Raw genomic sequence first — 21,002 nt, forward strand, 5'->3', positions numbered from 1 at the left:
TTAAAAATGCAGTTGAACACAAACACAAACACATGAAGTAAAACAAAAGAGACCTGCCCAGTTTTAACAAAACCCATACACATGTTGTAGGTAATTTTGAGTTCACCAAATACCAAAGCTTTGGTGTTGGACCCGACCCACCAACCCAACCCAACCTAGAAATGAGAGTCTTTCTCCAGAGAGTTACATAGTGTTATTATTTGCAGGTCTGTAAGAGTGGCATTTTAGTGTAGAACCATCCAGTATAGATGTAGTCCTAGATTTAAAATATGCATAAAGCACTGAAATTAGGCATTTAAATACTTCTGAAAAACTTAAATAAGTTTAGTTTTAAAATAGTTTTATTATAAATGTTCAGTATGTCACGTTTAATGTGATGTTTTTCTGTCTCGTTGGGTAAATGAAATTAAATAACTTGACTGTAATTTATTACAGAGCAAAGAAAAATTTGACATGCATTACTTTAATGTATATAGTGCTTGAATAATAAACACTTGAACAAACACATTTTATTTATTTAAAATTTTCACAATAATTTACTATATTTTACATGTAATTGACATGCTAAAAGTCAACATTTTAAAATGGGCTGGCATATTTTTTTTGTTTCTTTGTCTTGTTTTTGTATTGGTGAGGGTTGGAACATAGATTGACTGGTAAATTGACAGCTCTGCCTTCCAGATTAACTTTCTCTTCACCACGACAGACCGGCACAGTGTCCGTTCTAATCCGCCTGTCAGTCTCACTCGTTGCTCTCACTCCGGCAATACAGAGACTGGATGGCTCGTAACAACTGACCAGCCACACCATATTCCTGGAGAACCCCTCCCACACACACACAGGACACTGTGGACTGTGGACACCAACCCTGGGGCACTGCCACTGCGGAGTTGTATAACTACCTCAACAACTTCCACCCCAGTGATGGGAGGGCCTCTCCCCGAGCCCCTCGACTCTGTTTCCAAGATGTGTGTTGGTGGGATTAAGGAGATCGTCGAAGTATTCTTTCCACCGCCCAACTATATCCTCAGTTGAGGTCAGCAGCTCTCCACTCCAACTGTAAACAGTTCGAACAAAGTGCTGCTTCCTCTTTCTGAGTTGCTGAAGTTTGCCAGAATTTCTTCAAGGCCGACTGAAAGTCTTTCTCCAAGATCTCAGCGAACTCTCAACCCGGGTTTTTGCCTCCATGACTGCCCGAGCCGTGCATCGTCTGGCCTGCCAGTAGCTGCCGGATGCCTCAGGAGTCCCACAAGCCAGCCATGCCCTGTAGGACTCCTTCTTTAGCTTGACGGCACCTTTCACCCCTGGTGTCCACCAGTGGGTTTGAGGATTTCTGTCACGACTAGCACCAGAGACCTTCTGACCGCAGCTACAGCCGATTCTGCAAAGGCAGGGTGGAACATGGCCCACTTGAACTGCACGTCCCCCACCACCTCCGGGATGCAGTCGAAGTTCTGCCTTAGGTGGGACTTGAAGACTATTCTGACCGGGTCCTCAGCCAGACATTCCCAGCAGACCCTCACTGTTCGTTTAGGTCTGTCAGGTCTACCTGGCTTTCTCCCCCACCACCTGATCCAACTTACCACCAGGTGGTGATCAGTTGACAGCTCTGCTCCTCTCTTCACTCAAGTGTCCAGAACATCCAGCCCCTCTGAAGGAGAATGGTTCCAGAGCCCAAGCTATGCATAGAGGTGAGCCCAACTATAGGCTCCCCCACACCTGGCTCCAGGGTGAGGCCTTGGCTCCTTGATTTTACCTTTCATCGAGGTCTCTGTGAACCGCGCTTTGTCTCACCCTTCCCTCAGGACCAATTTGCTTTTTTTTTTTTTTTTTTTTTTAAATCTCCAGATTCTATGAAAACGTAGTTATATCCTCAGTTTAAAACAAAATTTTGTTCAAATGCTATGTGCTCCCCCAATGGGATCTTCCTTGATGATGACATAATGGACTAAAAACAGAATATACCATCTGAAATGAAAACATTTGGATCTGACATCATCACATAGTGATTTAATGAGAGGACAAAAGTATAAAGCTCTGCCCATTAAAGGGAATGCATGTTTCATTCAGTGACAGGAGAACTCATACAGGCTTGTGTGTGCCCGTTTGCACGAGATGGGTCACTGTATTCATGTAATGTTACTGTTTCTGCTTTTTCTGGGAGCCTTAGGAACAAACGAAGATGCTGCACCCTGTGAGATGCTGGGGAATCCAGAGTTTCCTCTGTTGGCTAAAGAAGGAGATGTCACTATTGGAGGCTCATTTTCCATCCATAGCCAAATCTCAAAGCCTCTGCTGTCCTTCAGAGATACTCCAGAACATGTCATATGCTCCAGGTACTGTCTGTTGTCCACTTTCTTAGTCTCTAAATAGAAAAAAATTCACATAAAGTCTTAAAATTGTTCTCATTGTTTTCAGGATAAATTTCAGAGAATTTCGTTTTGCCCAGACTTTGATTTTTGCGATTGAGGAGATCAACAATAGCAGCTCTCTCTTACCTAATATCTCACTTGGTTATAAGATATTTGACAGCTGTGGTTCAACACTGCCTTCAACGCGTGCAGTGATGGGTCTAATGAACGGACAGAAAAGGACTTTAGGAAAAAATTGCACCAACCAGTCTGTTCATGCCATCATCGGTGCTTCCGAGTCTTCCTCAACCATTGTGATGCTCCAAATTTCAGGGGTTTTCCAAATACCAGTGGTAAATATTTATAATAATATTATTATAATAATTTTATTCCACTTGTTCTTTTTTCCAACAGGACTGATCACACTTTATTCGGACACTCCAAAACTAATGACCAACTTACTATAAGATGACTGTCAATGAAGACTGAATTTTGGAAGCATTATGCTTAATTTTAGGGATAAGCTAAGACTGGGCTTAAGGGCACCATGGGTTTGCACAGGTCAAATATCAGACGAATGAAACAACATTTTATCCTTGTTGTGTCACTGTTGGGCTCAGATATTCTAAATATGCTTTTGTTTCTTTTTTTAATTTAATTTTTTTTTTAGATCAGCCACTTTGCTACCTGTGCTTGTCTGAGTAACAGAAAAGAGTACCCCTCCTTCTTCAGAACCATCCCTAGTGACTACTATCAGAGCCGAGCCTTGGCAAAACTGGTAAAACACTTTGGCTGGACATGGGTTGGGGCAGTTAGAAGTGACAATGATTATGGCAACAATGGCCTGGCAACTTTTATCACAGCTGCAAGTCAGGAGGGGGTCTGTGTTGAGTATTCAGAGGCCATCTCAAGAACTGACCCGAGTGATCAAGTAGCCAGGGTGGTCAGAGTGATCCAAAGAGGCAGTGCAAGGGTTTTAGTTGCCTTCCTTGCCCAGAGTGAGATGAACATTCTGCTTGAGGAAGCTCTGAAACAGAACTTGACTGGGCTGCAATTGGTGGGCAGTGAGTCCTGGATTACAGCAGGTCATCTGGCCACTAAGAGGTACTCAGGAATCCTGACAGGGTCTCTGGGCTTCACCATCAGAAAGACAAAGATTACAGGCCTGCAAGAATTTCTTTTGCATGTGAACCCAAGCCAGGACCCTCAGAATAATCTGTTGAGAGAGTTCTGGGAAGCAACATTTGGTTGCAGTTTCCAATCCAGTCTGCATGGTCAGACACAGTGCTCTGGCTCTGAGGAACTACAGAACATCAATAATCCTTTCACAGACGTGTCAGAACTAAGGATATCTAACAATGTATATAAGGCTGTGTATGCTGTTGCTCATGCCATGCATAACATGTTAAAATGTGGAGAAAGTGATGAAAGGTTGAATAAGTCATGCACCTGGAAAGGTGATTTTGAACCACAACAGGTGAGAGGTTACCTGCATGAATTATGCTATCTTTTTAATACTTAATTATTCACAACTGAACTTTATTGGTAGGTTGTGAAACAACTTCAAGATGTGAATTTCACTCTGAATTCAGGAGAAAGAGTATATTTTGATAGAAATGGAGACCCTGCAGCGACTTATGAGCTGGTTAACTGGCAGACAAACCAGGCAGGAGATACTGTGTTTGTTGCTGTAGGGAGCTATGATGCTTCACTGCCAGATGGACAGCAGTTTAGTATGAATGGAATAGACATAACTTGGGCTGCTGAATCCCCAAAGGTATCAAACATTTTGGAATGCTACAATATATATGATATCTGTGTGTGTGTGTGCATGTGTGCTTACTGTTTTTACTGGACTCTGCAGACTCATTTATATGAGATCAAAGTATTAAAACCTTAAACTTTCAAGCTTTTTTAAAAATAAATTGCTATATTAATTAAATAAATAAAATTAAGTTTTTGTGTTACGTGATCAACAAACTATGAATAGCTAAAGAGTTATGGTGTTGCTGTTACAGAGGCCACAGTCGTTCTGCAGCAAGAGTTGTCTGCCAGGTTTCCGGCAGGCTATGATTAAAGGCAAACCCATCTGCTGTTTCTCCTGCATCACCTGTGCTGCTGGAGAGATCAGCAGCTCCAACAGTGAGTAGATACCTTTATTCAAATTACGGAAAATTTGTACAAAATCAGTGTTCTCCAGTATCTCACTTCTAAGTCAGTTATAGGCAAAGCTTATTTTAATGCAAGATTTTAATACAGGCCCTGCTCTTAGAACTTACAGCTTACAGCTTGAATTTAAAGCATATTTTCCACTCAGATTCTGCAGAGTGTTCAAGGTGTCCACTGGAGTACTGGTCAAATGAAGATCACAGCCAGTGTGTTCCAAAGGTGATTGAGTTCCTATCTTACGGAGAAACCATGGGAGCCCTCCTTACTGCTTTCTCATTGTTTGGAGCAAGTTTAACACTGGTGGTGTTATGTGTCTTCTTTCAGTTTCGTCACACACCTCTTGTCAAAGCCAGTAACTCTGAACTGAGTTTCCTGCTGCTTTTCTCCTTGACTCTGTGCTTCCTGTGCTCTCTAACGTTCATAGGCCGGCCCTCTGCGTGGTCCTGCATGCTGCGACACACAGCTTTTGGCATCACCTTTGCCTTGTGTATGTCATGCATCTTAGCTAAAACCATAGTTGTGGTGCTTGCTTTTAAGGCTAAAAGGCCAACAAACACAGTTCCTCAGTGTTCCGCTCCGCTTCAGAGAACAAGTGTTCTTATCTGTACTTTACTGCAGGTTGTAGTTTGTGCATTCTGGTTAACTCTTGCCCCGCCATTCCCCTACAAAAATACTGCTCATGCTACTGAAAGGATTATTCTAGAGTGTGATTTAGGTTCACCTATAGGGTTCTGGGCTGTGTTGGGGTACATCGGGCTTCTGGCTGTGTTATGTTTTATTCTTGCTTTTCTGGCTCGAAAGCTGCCTGACAATTTCAATGAAGCCAAATTTATCACCTTTAGCATGCTGATATTCTGTGCAGTCTGGATCACCTTCATCCCAGCATATGTCAGCTCTCCTGGCAAGTTTACTGTTGCTGTGGAGATATTTGCTATTCTGGCTTCAAGTTTTGGGCTACTTTTCTGCATATTTGCACCAAAATGTTACATTTTACTAATAAAACCAGAGAAAAATACTAAAAAACATATGATGGGGAGAAATCAGTCACAATGACAATAAATGAGAGTGCAGAATATTAAGACTAAAATGTCACTATTAAGATTTCTATTATTTATTAATGGCTATGAATTGAAGACCATCAGAACGGTTCCCTAAATGTCTCAAAATGATTTTTTTTTTTCAATTCTTGCATTAATTATTGCATTCAGGCATTAAGCACTACATTATTTACTGAACGGAAATCATGCACTTAGCAATTTCACTCAAGAATGAGATGTATTTATAGTTTTATTTCTCTGCAGTTTAGCAAAGACTACTGAATGCAAAAAAAATGACATCTCTGAAAGTGGATTCTAAATTGATATTATCAGCTGACTTGCCTGAAAAATTAAAAATGATAATGGTACACTGATTAGATTTCTATTACAGTACATTTGGAAATGAAAGACAGATGCATGCATTAATATATATCAACGTCTCTCTGTTTGAGATGTAGTTTAATTCTGACTATGTTCCACAGAATAATTTACTTATGACATAAATGATGTGGAAAGTAAAGTTCAGCTCCTTAATGTAAAACCATTAGTTTTTGCTTTCTTTTTGGCTAATTTCACACATTGGTTCAATGTGCATTTTCTTTTCAATTAAAAATATAAAATATACAGTACACAACAGCAGGTCAGATACATGCTCAGGTTTCTGAAAGTATTACTATTGGGAATTAGTTATGCTGAAAATCAAGATGGCATACAAATGTAGTGGGCATTCTAATAGGCCCACTGATCTGTCAGACACACCACAAGGCTTGCCATTGGTAGAGAGAAGAACATATGGTGCACCCAAGCCCCCATGGATTGTGATAGCTGAAAGTATAAAAACCCTATAAAATGCTCAGTATTGGGGTTTCATCTTTGGGCTTCGAGAGGCAAACACTGAGGTGAGCAACTATGCTGCTGATAGCAGAGGTGCTACTTCTTTCCCTTCTGGCTATCAGAAGAGGGAAGCCTATGTGTCAAACATATGGAACAAAAGAACATTCTCAGTTTTCTAAGGAGGGAGACATCAACATTGGAGGCATTTTCTCCTTCCATCAGAATCCAGTCACTGTTGACCCAGCTCTCCATGTCAATCCAGGAACAATACAGTGTGAAGGGTAAGAGAGGAATGTGAAAAAAAAGTCACAACATGTATATGTGATAAATGTAAATTACAATTGAATTGAGTTTTTTAGTCATGTTTTAAATGGAAAACTTTGCATATCTTTATGCATTTTTAACTCTTTTTATTTTTTATTTTTTTTTATTCTTCACAAATAACATAATGTCAATCTCTTTCTTTTTTCAGACTGGACCCAGGAGAGCTTCAGTATGCATACACTGTGATGTTTGCCATTATGGAGATCAACAACAGCTCAGAGCTGCTGCCAGGAGTGACACTGGGTTACAGGATCTTTGACTCCTGCCCCAGTATCCCTCTGGCCATCAGGTCATCGCTAAACCTGATGAATAGGTATGAGAGTGGAGGAGACAGCTGTAGCAAACTCTCCAATGTGCATGCTGTCATAGGGGAAACCACATCCACTTCTACAATAGGTATTGCACGTACCATGGGACCCTTCCATATACCTGTGGTGAGTGTTGGAGGCGTGAGCCTTCTCTGCACACCTGAACTGTCGAGTAACTTTGTGTTGTTGAATGAGAAACATATGTGGAATTGTTTTATTATGTGTGATTCATATTATCAAAGGCATCTGAAAATATGCAGTTTCTTTCACCTGTGTTTCAGATCAGTCATTCAGCCACATGTGCCTGTCTTAGCAACAGAAGAGACTATCCATCGTTCTTCCGTACCATACCTAGTGACATTTATCAGAGCCAGGCCCTAGCAAAGCTTGTCAAACACTTTGGCTGGACGTGGGTGGGAGCTATCAGAACAAATAGTGACTATGGGAATGGTGGCATGGCAACTTTCCTTGAAGCAGCAGAAAGGGAAGGTGTGTGTGTTGAATACTCAGTGGCTATTTACAGGACTGACCCCAGGAAGTGGTTCTTGGAAGTGGTGGATATCATAAAGAAATCCACCTCTAAGGTAATAGTGGCATTTGCTGATGGCACAGACCTTGACATACTTATTAAGGAGCTTCATGCTCAGAATGTGACAGGACTGCAGTGGGTGGGGAGTGAGGGCTGGATCACGTATCGCTATATTGCCTCACCAGAAAACTATGCTGTTGTCCAAGGGGCAGTGGGCTTTGCAGCACTAAATGCTCACATCCCTGGACTGCAGGAGTTCTTGTCTAACAGCAGACCCTCCACTACACCTGGAGACCAAGGACTGGTGGAGCTGTGGGAGAAGGTGTTCAGCTGCACCCTGACTCCCCAAGCAGAGACTCAAGCTCAAGGATCAGTCCCAGCCTGCACTGGGGAGGAGTCTCTGTGGGACACAGACACACGTTTCACAGATGTTTCAGATGCCAGTCTGCTGAATAATGTTTACAAGGCCACATATGCTGTTGCTCATGCATTGCATTTGCTATTTACTTGCAAACATGGACAGGGGCCTTTTGAAAATAATACTTGTGCTGACAGACAAAATGTCCAGCCATGGCAGGTAAACATGAAAACAAAATGTTGAACCTCAATCAAAAACATTGTGTAAATGATAATGTGGTTAAACAACACAACTGTTTCCCTGCAGGTGCTGCATTACCTGACACAGGTCAATTTCACCACTAAGATTGGTGAAAATGTGTTCTTTGATGAACTGGGTGACCCTGTGGCACGTTATGCACTGGTGAACTGGCAGATGGATGAGACGGGTTACGTACTCTTTGAGACCATTGGTTATTATGATGCCTCACGGCCTGAGGGTCAGCAGTTTGAGATGAAAGAAGATGTGAGAGCTGTCTGGGCAGGCGAGAATCTTGAAGTAAGAAAATGGGGATGCCCTATCCTTTTTGAAAATTTATTTGATGTTGAGTTCATTACCATATTAACATGATTATGAGTCAGGAAGATATTTGGAATGCTTTTTTTTTTTAATGTTGTCACTGGGATGCAGGTACCACGGTCTGTTTGCAGTGAGAGCTGTTCGCCAGGGACCCGCCGGGCTTTTGTCAAGGGCAAGCCAATCTGCTGTTTTGATTGTATCATCTGTGCTGATGGGGAGTTCAGCAACAGCACAAGTGAGACAGCAGGATTCCTAGCCTTTACTTTAGCAATCATTGTCTTTCTGTTGGGTAAAATCACTGTCAGTAGTATACTGGTCTATCTGAAGATGTGTGTGCTGTACAGCCTAAACATATTTATGCTTTCAGATGCAGTAAAATGTGACAAATGCCCTGCAGAGTACAAGTCCAACAAAGAGAGGAATAACTGTGACTTGAAAGCTATTGAGTTCCTCACCTTCCGGGAGTTGATGGGTATACTGTTGGTCACCTTTTCTGTCTTTGGTGCATGCCTGGCAATGACCATAGCCCTGATATTTTTTCACTACAGGCAGACGCCTATTGTCAGGGCCAACAACTCTGAACTGAGCTTCCTGCTGCTCTTCTCCTTGACTCTGTGTTTCTTGTGTTCTCTGACCTTCATCGGTCGGCCCTCTGAGTGGTCCTGCATGCTGCGACACACTGCATTTGGCATCACCTTTGTCCTCTGTATCTCTTGTGTTCTTGGGAAAACAATAGTGGTGTTGATGGCCTTTAAAGCCAAACTTCCAGGCAGTAATGTGATGAAATGGTTTGGGCCTGCACAGCAGAGACTCAGTGTTCTGGGTTTTACTGTCATTCAAGTTGTAATTTGCATACTTTGGCTGACAATTAGCCCTCCTTTTCCATTTAAGAATATGAAACACTATAAAGAGAAGATTATACTTGAGTGTGCCCTGGGATCACCAGTTGGGTTCTGGGCTGTGTTAGGATACATAGGACTCCTAGCTGTCCTGTGTTTTGTACTTGCTTTTTTGGCTCGAAAGCTCCCTGATAATTTCAATGAAGCCAAATTTATCACCTTCAGCATGTTGATATTCTGTGCAGTGTGGATCACCTTTATCCCAGCTTATGCCAGCTCTCCTGGGAAATTCACTGTAGCTGTGGAGATATTTGCTATTCTGGCTTCAAGTTATGGAATGCTGATTTGTATTTTTTTGCCCAAGTGCTACATAATTTTATTAAAGCCTGAGAACAATACAAAGAAACATTTGATGGGTAAGGTGACCCCAAGAGCCCTTTGAGTCATTCTTTAAATCACAATAACTTTTTAATACAATCATTTTTTCTACATGTTTATGGGTGTATACATACATGTTTTCAGGATAGAGATTTGTGAAATATGAAATATTAATTTTCAAGTCACAATAGAACTATTCCACACTCTTCATGAAAAAGGCTCAAATGAAAAAGCAAAGTGTGTCTGTGCACAAACCAACTTGATGGTGTCTGTATGTTACCAAGTCAAATGACCTTATGCATGTTACTGATGATATATATAAAATAAAAAAATGCATGTGACACAGCAGCTAAGATTTTTTTTTTTTCATGTAATGGGCTTAGAGAATAATTTTTCAACCTCGAGTTTATATCTTTATCGATGTCTGTATGTTACTAAGGTCAAGACTTCATGTATAAATTTTAAATAATTAAAAATAAAATGAAAACATTGTTTGAAATTAGCACGATATCTTCTTTCTTGTGTTGTTTTTACAGACTTTTCTGATTAGTGTAACAACACAAAATTGTTGGACAGTAATCATAACAAATACTTTATATTATCAGAATGCATCAGTTAAAGTTATTGGATGTTTCATGTGCCAAATCATAAACCCCGAATTAAACCTACAATTAATTAAAATCCTTGGGTCTTTTTGTCTACTTAAATAATTATGCATGCATTTACATTTATTTATCTGCTACTCCTTAAGTATGAACACCCTAAAAAAGTCAGTCTTTTGGAAATTAATACATTTTTATGAATTTTATTAGTGCCAACAGTCATACTTTACAACCTCTGATTAACACTGTGATCCAACTGAAAAATGTAGTATTCAGTTCAAACCACAACAGTGTGTATAAAAATAGAGGCTGAAAAGTGATGAGTAAGTTGGAAATGGGCCGTTTGTAATGCAGAAATGTTCAGAAGTGAAAAGAAAAACAAACAAACAAAAAAAAAAAAAAAACAAGATTGATGCCCAGAACTGTTTCTGTGTTTGTGCACCTCCCTCTTCTTGCCCCACCTTACAGCTTCACAAAATAAAACATCACTGATCTATTTTCACTTTCATGGCACTCCAAAATATATAAATATCAGTGCAAGCTTTTTATTCACATTTAGGCACATTTCATGCCGCTCAGTGGTTTAGTGCTCTTCAGTGGTATGACGTCCACACTGAGGTGGCCAGAGAAGACCTGGGTACTCTTACAGCTGTTGATGGTGGTGTCTTTCTCTCAGGGTGAAGAGCAAGTGTGCAGACGAAGAGGGGATCCAGAATATCCCCAGCTATCTAAGGATGGAGACATTATATTGGGGGGAGTCTTTTCTTTCCACAGCAGCTGGAAAGAGAGAAAGGATACCTACAAGCACAAACCACTGCCACTACAATGCACCAGGTAAATTATATTTAGATTTAAAGCATTTTAAAACAAAAGAGGGTACAGACACAAATACAGACTTTAGTTATAATATAATCTTGTTGAATGCTAGAATTAAATGCTTTCATTTACTATGTTATTGTCTAAACTTAAGTATTAAAATGTGAGACAAAAATTTTATTTTATTATTATTTTTTTTAACCCATCTATGCTGTCTATGTCAAGTTTCAATTTCAGAGGGGTCCAGTATACCCAGGCTATGCTCTTTGCCATAGAGGAGATTAATAACAGCACGGACCTGTTGCCTGGCATCTATCTGGGCTACAAGATCTATGATGTATGTGGCTCAGTTGCCAGGAGTCTGACTGCAGCGCTGGCCTTGGCTAATGGCAATGAGGTGGTATCTGCAGCCTCTGAGGCACCATGTACCAGACCTGCCCAAGTGCAGGCCATTATGGGAGAGACTTCGTCCTCCCCTTGCATGGCTATAGCTACTGTCATTGGACCTTTTCATATCCCACTGGTGGGTAAGATTGGTAAAAATAAAATTTAAAAATTTGGAACATCAAAGACAAACAAAAGAAAAGGTGTGGTGCTTTAAACTGAAATTTACATCATCTTGAAATATAATTTCCTGTTCTTTATTTTAGATCAGCCACTTTGCAACTTAAAATTTCCAGTTTTAATTCTTTCCACTGGTCATAGCAAAAGACATTGAAAAAAGATAGTGTGCTGTGTAAATCTATAATGTATATCTTCATCTTGGAATATAATTTCTTCTTTTTCTTTTCATTATTTTAGATCAGTCACTTTGCTACTTGTGCTTGTCTCAGTGATAAAACCAAGTACCCATCCTTCCTCAGAACAATACCCAGTGACTACTACCAGAGCAGAGCTCTGGCCCAGCTGGTCAAGCACTTTGGTTGGACTTGGGTTGGAGCTATTAGAACAAATGATGATTATGGCAATAATGGCATGGCCATATTCACAGAAACTGCCCAGCAGCTGGGCATCTGTCTGGAGTACTCTGTGTCTTTCTTTAGAACAGATCCACCAGACAAAATACAGAAGATAATTGATATTATCAAGGCTTCCACTTCCAAGGTCATTGTCACTTTTCTCTCTCACATGGATATAGACATGCTAATACATGAGATGTCTCTACACAACCTGACTGGGTACCAGTGGGTAGGCACTGAGGCCTGGATCTTTGATTCCCAAACTGCAGCCATGGATAAGCATCACATTCTGGATGGTGCCATAGGCCTGTCCATCCCCAAAGCACATGTCAGTGGCATGAGAGAGTTCATAATGGATGTGAAGCCACTCAATTTTTCTGGTTATGAATTGTTTACAAAGTTTTGGGAGACACTGTTCAGCTGTAAATTCAAGTCAGAGGTAGAGAATCAAAAAAAATGTACTGGACATGAAGATGTGACTGGAGTGCAAAACAGCTTCACTGATATGTCGCTCATGCCTATCTTTTACAATGTCTATAAAGGAGTGTATGCTGTGGCCCACGCACTTCATAGTATTCTCAACTGCAATACAACATGTGACAAGAAGGTGCAGCTAGATCCATTCATGGTGAGCTGAATAACAAATTCTTCTCAGATGACAATAACAATGGTGTAAATACTGAAAAACACTGCAGAGCTATGTTTCTGTTCAAATAATGATCTAGACTGATGAAAATCTTTAGATTTTACAGCATATAAGAAAGATTCGATTCAGAACAAAAGAAGGAGATGAGGTTTATTTCAATGAGAATGGAGACCCAGCAGCAAAGTATGAAATTATAAACTGGCAGCCCACAAAAAGTGGCACCGTGGACTTTGTCACAGTTGGTCTTCATGATGCGTCTTTACCTGCAGACCAACAGCTGAATATTCAAAATAAGTCTTTAATTTGGGCACAGAACTCACAACAGGTAAGCTACCATGTGACCACTGCAACTGGTAAATACAGTTTATTTGAATTGTTAAAAACATATAAGTAATTAATTATTGTAATTTTATCGTTGTTTATGATTCCAATATTTCTCAAGCAGTACATGTACAAGTACATGTTTGCAATGACACATTCATTTTGTTCATGCAGGTGCCGTTGTCAGTTTGCAGTGAGAGCTGTCCCACAGGATCTCGTAAAGTTCTGCAGAAAGGAAAACCTGTCTGCTGCTATGACTGTATAAGATGTGCAGAGGGAGAAATCAGCAACATCACAGGTGTGGTAATATTTCATGTAAGACATAAGTTGTTGTAAAAGTTGTTCAGATGTGCACACCAAGTTTGTTAATTTGCAACATCATTAATTTGCAACATCATTGCAAATCTTTCAAAAATCAATGATTTACATCCTGATCAAATACCGACGCACACTGAAATAAGCCACAAAAATGTATCCAAATGTGTCTTTGAAATGCATATCAATGTTAAAATCCCAATGTGAACCATTTTTGAAAATAAAATCTTTTGCAACAACTCAAAGTTCATATGGAATCTGTGGGAAGATCGGCACAGTCTGGTTTGTTTACAGCCTATTCCATCTTGGATTTCTTTAGTCACATTCATGGGAGAGGAAAGGAGGGACTGAGGTCCACATTATAAGCAGAGATGTTAATTAAAACGTAGATTGTATTTAAGTACTTCCTCTATCATGAAGAAGGGACAGGTGAGGCCTCATAATCCATCTTTTTGTGCCCTTTCCTCAGAGGGTGTATTAAACTCACATATACTGTACATGAAATATATTTTGGAGTGGCAAAATGGTCATGATAGTCAAAGAGAATGAACCCATCCATGCATGTAATTACAATGTCATCTTGAGAAAGAAAAATGTTGTGAACCTAACAATTAAGTCTAATACCTGGATCAATATTATATTCCAGATTCTGTCACCTGTGTGAGATGCCATCCTGAGTTGTGGTCAAATGAGAGAAGAGATGCCTGTGTAAAGAAGGAGGCAGAGTTTCTATCATATGAAGAGGTCATGGGAGCACTGCTCACTGCTGCCTCGCTGTTTGGAACTTGTATGACTGCTGTTGTAGCTTTCATTTTCTTTAGAAACAGGCAGACTCCTATTGTCAGGGCCAACAACTCTGAGCTGAGCTTCCTGCTGCTCTTCTCCTTGACTCTATGTTTCCTGTGTTCTCTGACCTTCATCGGTCGGCCCTCTGAGTGGTCCTGCATGCTGCGACACACAGCATTTGGGATCACCTTTGTCCTCTGTATCTCTTGTGTTCTGGGGAAAACAATAGTGGTGTTGATGGCCTTCAGGGCCACACTTCCAGGTAGTAATGTGATGAAATGGTTTGGGCCTGCACAGCAGAAACTCAGTGTTCTGGGTTTCACTTTTGTACAAGTTGTCATATGTGTCCTCTGGTTAACAATTTCGCCTCCTTTTCCCTTTAAGAATCTTAAGGAATTCAAGGACAAAATCATCTTAGAGTGCGCTCTGGGCTCAGCTGTAGGCTTTTGGGCTGTGCTTGGATACATCGGACTTCTGGCCATGTTGTGTTTTATTCTTGCTTTTCTTGCTCGTAAACTACCTGATAATTTCAATGAAGCCAAATTTATCACCTTCAGCATGCTGATATTCTGTGCTGTATGGATCACTTTTATCCCAGCGTATGTCAGCTCTCCTGGGAAGTTCAGTGTTGCTGTGGAGATATTTGCTATTCTGGCTTCAAGTTTTGGACTGCTGATTTGTATTTTTATTCCAAAATGTTATATCATCTTACTGAAACCAGAGAAGAATACGAAAAAGAATATGATGGGGAAAGGAGTGACGAAATCTTCCTGAAAAGCTAAAAAAATAATGGTGGCAAAAGCATTCTCATGCACATAACCATGTCAAACACAAATATTATGCATTTAGATTTGATTTAAGATCATCTCACAAAATCTAATACAGTTTGTAAAATTGTGATCAAAGAATAAAATCCCTTGTTTCACAGGCTTAACTTGTTTCTTTGTTGTTTCTTGAAGAGTTCAACTATGACAACTTCCCCCTTTCTTGCTAAAAGTGTTGCAGCAATGATGAGCATCTATGCAAGAGAGGCTCTTACAGAGAATATTCCAGATCTACACAAGCATACATCTTCCTAACTTCAACTGTTATACATGCACACTATATAGACAAAAATATCCAGGCACACCTCTTTCTTGGGCTGTTTTTCAGGGGTTGGGCTCAGCCCCGAACTTCTAGTGAAGGAAAATCTTAATGCTTCAGTAAATCAAGACATTTTTAGCAATGTTATGCTACCAAATTTGTGGCAACAGTTTGGGGAAGGCCCTTTTCTATTCTATCTTCTATTCTATCTGTTCTTTTGTATCCCAACCCCAAACACCTTTGGGATGAACTGGAACAAAGACTGTAAGCCAGACCTTTTCGTCCAACATCAGTGCCTGACCTCACAAATGCTCTCCTGCATGAATGCGCAAAAATTCCCACAGAAACACTCCAAAATGTTGTGGAAAATCTTCCCAGAACAGTGAAAAACCTACAAGGCTGTCTATGTATTTAAAATGTGAAGTCATTAAAGTCCCTGTTGGTGTAAAGGTGCCCCAATATTTTTGTATATATGGTGTATTTGTATTTATTTACCTGCACCACCTTGCTTATGAAGACCCTAAAATGGTCAGTCTTACGGTAATTACTCCATTATTGTGAATTTTATTATTGCAAACAGGCCTACTTTACAACCTCTGATGAACACAGTAATCCAACTGAATAGCCCATAGTGGTGTGTGTTGTCAAACTATGTAATCAAATAGAGACTAGTTACTGAAGAGTAAATTCAAGGTAAAATGGGTACTGTTCAAATATTAAAAATTGAAAAAATATTGGAATAACAATATGCCTATACGTTTAAGATATGAAAAATAAGACTGATGACCAGAACTGTTTTTGTGCACCTCCCTCTTCTTGCCCCACCTTACAGCTTCACAAAATAAAACATCACTGATCTATTTTTACTGTCATGCCGCTCCAAAATATATAAATATCAGTGCAAGTATTTGATTCACATTTCATGCCGCTCAGTGGTTTAGTGCTCTTCAGTGGTATGACGTCCACACTGAGGTGGCCAGAGAAGACCTGGGTACTCTTACAGCTGTTGATGGTGGTGTCTTTCTCTCAGGGTGAAGAGCAAGTGTGCAGACGAAGAGGGGATCCAGAATATCCGCAGCTATCTAAGGATGGAGACATTATATTGGGGGGAATCTTGTCTTTCCACAGCAGCTGGATAGAGAGAAAGGATACCTACAAGCACAAACCACTGCCACTGCAATGCACCAGGTAAATTATATTTAGATTTAGAACATCTGCAAGCGAAAGAGGTTACAGATAAAAAAAACGGACTTTAGTTATAATATAATTTTGTTGAATAAAAGAATCAAATGCTTTCATTTGAATCGTGTAAATTTTAGGTCAAAATTAAGAAAGAAAAAAATAAATTATGTAAAACTTTTTTTCTTGGTAATGCCAACTATTTATACTGCCTATGTCAAGTTTCAATTTCAGAGGGGTCCAGTATACCCAGGCTATGCTCTTTGCCATAGAGGAGATTAATAACAGCACAGACCTGTTGCCTGGCATCTCTCTGGGCTACAAGATCTATGATGTCTGTTTCTCAGTTGCCAGGAGTCTGACTGCAGCGCTGGCCTTGGCTAATGGTAATGAAGTGGTATCTGCAGCCTCTGAGGCACCATGTACCAGACCTGCCCAAGTGCAGGCTATAATGGGAGAGACTTCATCTTCTCCTTGCATGGCTATAGCTACTGTCATCGGACCTTTTCATATCCCAGTGGTGGGTAAGACTGGTAAAAATAAATTTGAAAAATGTACAAAAAATATATATGATTTCCAGTTTTAATTCTTTCCACTGGTCATAGGAAAAGAAATTAAAAAAGATAGAGTGCTGTGTAAATCTATAATGTACATCTTCATCTTGGAATATCATTTCTTCTTTTTCTTTTCATTATTTTAGATCAGCCACTTTGCTACTTGTGCTTGTCTCAGTGATAAAACCAAGTACCCATCCTTCCTCAGAACAATACCCAGTGACTACTACCAGAGCAGAGCTTTGGCCCAGCTGGTCAAGCACTTTGGTTGGACTTGGGTTGGAGCTGTTAGAACAAATGATGATTATGGCAATAAGGGCATGGCCACATTTACAGAAACTGCCCAGCAGCTGGGCATCTGTCTGGAGTATTCTGTGCCTTTCTTTAGAACAGATCCACCAGACAAAATACAGAAGGTAATTGACATTATTAAGGATTCCACTTCCAAGGTCATTGTGACTTTTCTTTCCAGCATGGATATAGACATGCTAATACACGAGATGTCTCGCCATAACCTGACTGGGTACCAGTGGGTAGGCACTGAGGCCTGGATCTCAGATTCACTAATTGCCACCCTGGATAAGCATCACATTCTGGATGGTGCCATAGGCCTGTCCATCCCCAAAGCACATGTCAGTGGCATGAGAGAGTTCATGTTTGATGTGAAGCCACTCAATTCAACTGGAAATCAATTGTTTACAGAATTTTGGGAGACTTCATTTAGCTGCAAATTCAAATCATCAGCAGAGAATCAGAGTGAGTGTACTGGAAATGAAGATGTGACTGGACTGCAGAACAGCTTCACTGATATGTCGCTCATGCCTATCCTTTACAATGTCTATAAAGGAGTGTATGCTGTGGCCCACGCACTTCATAGCATTCTCAAATGTAATAAAACATGTGACAAGAAGGAGCAGCTGGATCCATTCATGGTGAGTTGATTACCAAATTCTTTTCAGATGACAGCAAAAATGGTGCAGATATTGAAAAATGTTGCAGTGCTTTGTTTCTGTTCAAATAATGATCTAGACTGATGGAAATCTTCATAGATTTTGGAGCACATAAGAAAGATTCGGTTCAAAACAAAGGAAGGAGATGAGGTTTACTTTGATGAGAATGGAGACCCAGCAGCAAAGTATGAAATTATAAACTGGCAGCCAACAGAAAATGGCATTGTGGACTTTGTCACAGTTGGTCTTTATGATGCGTCTTTACCTGCAGACCAACAGCTGAATCTGCAAAATAAGTCTTTAATTTGGGCACAGAACTCAAAACAGGTAAACTACCTTGTGATCACTAAGTATTAATCGCAATTTGTATTTAAATAGTTATTCTGATAGCTGTCATATATTTGCATATGATGATCATAATGTTTGCTTTCACTGTACCAAAACTATTAACTGCTTGCAAAGACATTTGCAATGTGAGTCCCCATACAATTTTCTTTTTGTCGTTTTGTTCACGCAGGTGCCTTTGTCAGTCTGCAGTGAGAAATGTCCCCCAGGAACTCGCAAGGTTCTGCAGAAAGGGAAGCCTGTCTGCTGCTATGACTGTATAAGATGTGCGGAGGGAGAAATAAGCAACATCACAGGTGTAGTAATACTTAATGTGAGGCAAAACAAAAGATCAATAGTTAATAGAATTGGAATTTCCATCATTTTCAATATCATTACAACAAAAATCAACACATTTATATTCTGATCAAATACTGATCACTGATGGAATCCACAATTTGGGCCCAAAGTCATCACCTGTGGCTGTCTTATACCCAGCTCTGGCATGGGCCTGGGGACACTTTCCTGACAGTGGAACCTTTAGTTAAGCTGGGACCAGTTAAAGCTAAGTTATTACAGCAAGTAAGTGCAGGGAAGTAGACTTTTGTGACACACCAGGGTGTCAAGACACAAACCAGCACCTTTTGTTTGTAATCTGTCCAAAGTTGGCTGCTGAGCTTGTCCACAGGAGTACCACCCTGCTTCAGGGACTGAATGGTGTGGCTCAACAGTGAACTATTAGGCTGTGGAGGCCCGTTCTTCTTCATTTTGTTGTCTACTTTGTTAGCTTAGGGACTTGTGGCCTGACCCCGGTGGCCTTGGGCCAGTTTGGGTCGGCATCATCTTCTCAAAAGTTAAAATCACATACATATGAAATACATGAAGTGGAAAAAATAGTCATGATGTAAAACATTGGCTCTATCAATGTATGTAATTACAATATCATCTTGAGAGAAAAAAAATGTGAGCTTAACAACTAAGTCTAATACCAGAGTCATTGTTATTTTCCAGATTCTGTCACCTGTGTGAGATGTGACCCTGACTTCTGGTCAAATGAGAGAAGAGATGCCTGTGTAAAGAAGGAGGCAGAGTTTCTATCATATGAAGAGGTCATGGGAGCACTGCTCACTGCTGCCTCACTGTTTGGAACATGCATGACTGCAGTTGTGGCTTTCATTTTCTTCAGAAACAGGCAGACTCCTATTGTCAGGGCCAACAACTCTGAGCTGAGCTTCCTGCTGCTCTTCTCCTTGACTCTGTGTTTCCTGTGTTCTCTGACCTTCATCGGTCGGCCCTCTGAGTGGTCCTGCATGCTGCGACACACAGCATTTGGGATCACCTTTGTCCTCTGTATCTCTTGTGTTCTGGGGAAAACAATAGTGGTGTTGATGGCCTTCAGGGCCACACTTCCAGGTAGTAATGTGATGAAATGGTTTGGGCCTGCACAGCAAAGACTCAGTGTTCTGGGTTTCACTGTCATACAAGTTGTCATATGTGTGCTCTGGTTAACAATTTCGCCTCCTTTTCCCTTTAATAATTTTAAAACATTCAAGGACAAAATCATCTTAGAGTGCGCTCTGGGCTCAGCTGTAGGCTTTTGGGCTGTGCTTGGGTACATCGGACTTCTGGCCATGTTGTGTTTTATTCTCGCTTTTCTGGCTCGTAAACTGCCTGATAATTTCAATGAAGCCAAATTTATCACCTTTAGCATGCTGATATTCTGTGCAGTATGGATCACTTTTATCCCAGCGTATGTCAGCTCTCCTGGGAAGTTCAGTGTTGCTGTGGAGATATTTGCTATTCTGGCTTCAAGTTTTGGGCTGCTGATTTGTATTTTTATTCCAAAATGTTATATCATCTTACTGAAACCAGAGAAGAATACGAAAAAGAACATGATGGGGAAAGGAGTGACAAAATCTTCCTGAAAAGCAAAAGCATTCTCATGCTATTATACACCAATCGGCCACAACATTAATACCACCAGTTTGATCTTTGATAGGTCCCTTTTGCTCTGCCAAAACAGCTGATTTGTCAGGTAAAGGGAAACAGGACCTCTGGGGGTATTGTGTGGTCACTTGCATCTGAATGTTGGATCCACTGGGTTCTCTGACATGCAGGTGAGGCCTCCATGTGGAAGTGTAGATTCGGCTTAATACAGTGCTTCCCACAGATTCTCCATCAGGTTGGGATATGGGGAGTCTGTAGGTGGTTGTTGTGGTCCTTTAGACATTACTGAGCTATTTTTTTAAATGTGGCATGGTGTTTGTCCGGCTGGGGGAGGGGGACTATCGCTGTGGGGAAGCGCCTTTCCCATGGGGAGGGGTATGTGTTTGGTCTGCAATGTTTAGATGGGTGGCGCGTGTCAAAGAACATCCACGTAATTGCCAGAACCCAAAGTTTGCCTGCAGAACATGGCATTGTAAGCAGATGATTTATGTTATTCACTTCTCCTGCTAGTGGTCTTAATGTTGTGGCTGATCGGTGTAACTTTTACATCATAATTTGTTACAAGACTGTCATGTGGTAATTTTTGACATATCTTATTAAGATAACATCATTTAATACAATGTAGCACATAACCATGACAATCACAAATTTTATGGATTTAAGATTTGATTTTAGATTATTTTACAAATTCATGTAATAATAAAATCCCTTGTTTCACAGGCTTAATTTGTACGTTTATTGTCAATTGAGGAGTTCAACCATGACAGCTTCCTCCTTCCTCCTTGTAAAGGTGTTGTATCAATGATGAGTCAAAATTTACTCAGTTCACAGAAAA

General features: G+C 40.4%; 4 protein-coding genes across 4 annotated transcripts; all 4 read left to right on the forward strand.

The window, feature by feature from the left end:
• The first annotated feature begins 2,115 nt into the window (after positions 1-2,115).
• Positions 2,116-5,573, forward strand: LOC124058942 (extracellular calcium-sensing receptor-like). The gene is made up of 6 exons (XM_046388584.1): positions 2,116-2,336; positions 2,419-2,704; positions 3,022-3,828; positions 3,901-4,128; positions 4,370-4,493; positions 4,669-5,573. Exons 1-6 carry the CDS (start codon positions 2,116-2,118, stop codon positions 5,571-5,573), a joined length of 2,571 nt encoding a protein of 856 aa, XP_046244540.1.
• Positions 5,574-6,519: 946 nt separating this feature from the next.
• LOC124058944 (extracellular calcium-sensing receptor-like) lies at positions 6,520-10,073 on the forward strand. The gene is made up of 6 exons (XM_046388586.1): positions 6,520-6,672; positions 6,864-7,149; positions 7,305-8,129; positions 8,217-8,447; positions 8,580-8,703; positions 8,836-10,073. Exons 1-6 carry the CDS (start codon positions 6,527-6,529, stop codon positions 9,747-9,749), a joined length of 2,526 nt encoding a protein of 841 aa, XP_046244542.1. The 5' UTR covers positions 6,520-6,526; the 3' UTR covers positions 9,750-10,073.
• A 614-nt stretch (positions 10,074-10,687) lies between these two features.
• Positions 10,688-15,080, forward strand: LOC124058935 (extracellular calcium-sensing receptor-like). Its single transcript, XM_046388574.1, has 6 exons — positions 10,688-11,121; positions 11,329-11,626; positions 11,905-12,690; positions 12,806-13,033; positions 13,204-13,327; positions 13,991-15,080. The coding sequence occupies exons 1-6, from the start codon at positions 10,856-10,858 to the stop codon at positions 14,902-14,904; spliced, it is 2,616 nt and encodes an 871-aa protein (XP_046244530.1). The 5' UTR covers positions 10,688-10,855; the 3' UTR covers positions 14,905-15,080.
• Positions 15,081-15,995: 915 nt separating this feature from the next.
• Positions 15,996-20,470, forward strand: LOC124059656 (extracellular calcium-sensing receptor-like). Its single transcript, XM_046389866.1, has 6 exons — positions 15,996-16,401; positions 16,615-16,912; positions 17,093-17,878; positions 17,996-18,223; positions 18,414-18,537; positions 19,232-20,470. The coding sequence occupies exons 1-6, from the start codon at positions 16,136-16,138 to the stop codon at positions 20,143-20,145; spliced, it is 2,616 nt and encodes an 871-aa protein (XP_046245822.1). The 5' UTR covers positions 15,996-16,135; the 3' UTR covers positions 20,146-20,470.
• Positions 20,471-21,002: the final 532 nt, after the last annotated feature.

Source organism: Scatophagus argus, chromosome 5 (assembly GCF_020382885.2).
Source record: "Scatophagus argus isolate fScaArg1 chromosome 5, fScaArg1.pri, whole genome shotgun sequence".
NCBI classification, from domain to species: Eukaryota; Metazoa; Chordata; class Actinopteri; family Scatophagidae; genus Scatophagus; species Scatophagus argus.

What these genes read in the sequence shown, in the direction of transcription:
- LOC124059656 (XM_046389866.1), top strand. Translation starts at nt 16,136, where the DNA reads ATGCCGCTCAGTGGTTTAGTGCTCTTCAGTGGTATGACGTCCACACTG. An exon ending in GACCTTTTCATATCCCAGTG is followed by an intron (nt 16,913 to 17,092) that starts GTGGGTAAGACT and finishes TCATTATTTTAG; the next exon opens with ATCAGCCACTTTGCTACTTG. An exon ending in AGAAATAAGCAACATCACAG is followed by an intron (nt 18,538 to 19,231) that starts GTGTAGTAATAC and finishes GTTATTTTCCAG; the next exon opens with ATTCTGTCACCTGTGTGAGA.
- LOC124058944 (XM_046388586.1), top strand. Translation starts at nt 6,527, where the DNA reads ATGTGTCAAACATATGGAACAAAAGAACATTCTCAGTTTTCTAAGGAG. An exon ending in GACCCTTCCATATACCTGTG is followed by an intron (nt 7,150 to 7,304) that starts GTGAGTGTTGGA and finishes CCTGTGTTTCAG; the next exon opens with ATCAGTCATTCAGCCACATG. An exon ending in GGAGTTCAGCAACAGCACAA is followed by an intron (nt 8,704 to 8,835) that starts GTGAGACAGCAG and finishes TTATGCTTTCAG; the next exon opens with ATGCAGTAAAATGTGACAAA.
- LOC124058935 (XM_046388574.1), top strand. Translation starts at nt 10,856, where the DNA reads ATGCCGCTCAGTGGTTTAGTGCTCTTCAGTGGTATGACGTCCACACTG. An exon ending in TGCAGCTAGATCCATTCATG is followed by an intron (nt 12,691 to 12,805) that starts GTGAGCTGAATA and finishes GAAAATCTTTAG; the next exon opens with ATTTTACAGCATATAAGAAA. An exon ending in GGGCACAGAACTCACAACAG is followed by an intron (nt 13,034 to 13,203) that starts GTAAGCTACCAT and finishes TTGTTCATGCAG; the next exon opens with GTGCCGTTGTCAGTTTGCAG.
- LOC124058942 (XM_046388584.1), top strand. Translation starts at nt 2,116, where the DNA reads ATGGGTCACTGTATTCATGTAATGTTACTGTTTCTGCTTTTTCTGGGA. An exon ending in GAACATGTCATATGCTCCAG is followed by an intron (nt 2,337 to 2,418) that starts GTACTGTCTGTT and finishes CATTGTTTTCAG; the next exon opens with GATAAATTTCAGAGAATTTC. An exon ending in GTGATTTTGAACCACAACAG is followed by an intron (nt 3,829 to 3,900) that starts GTGAGAGGTTAC and finishes CTTTATTGGTAG; the next exon opens with GTTGTGAAACAACTTCAAGA.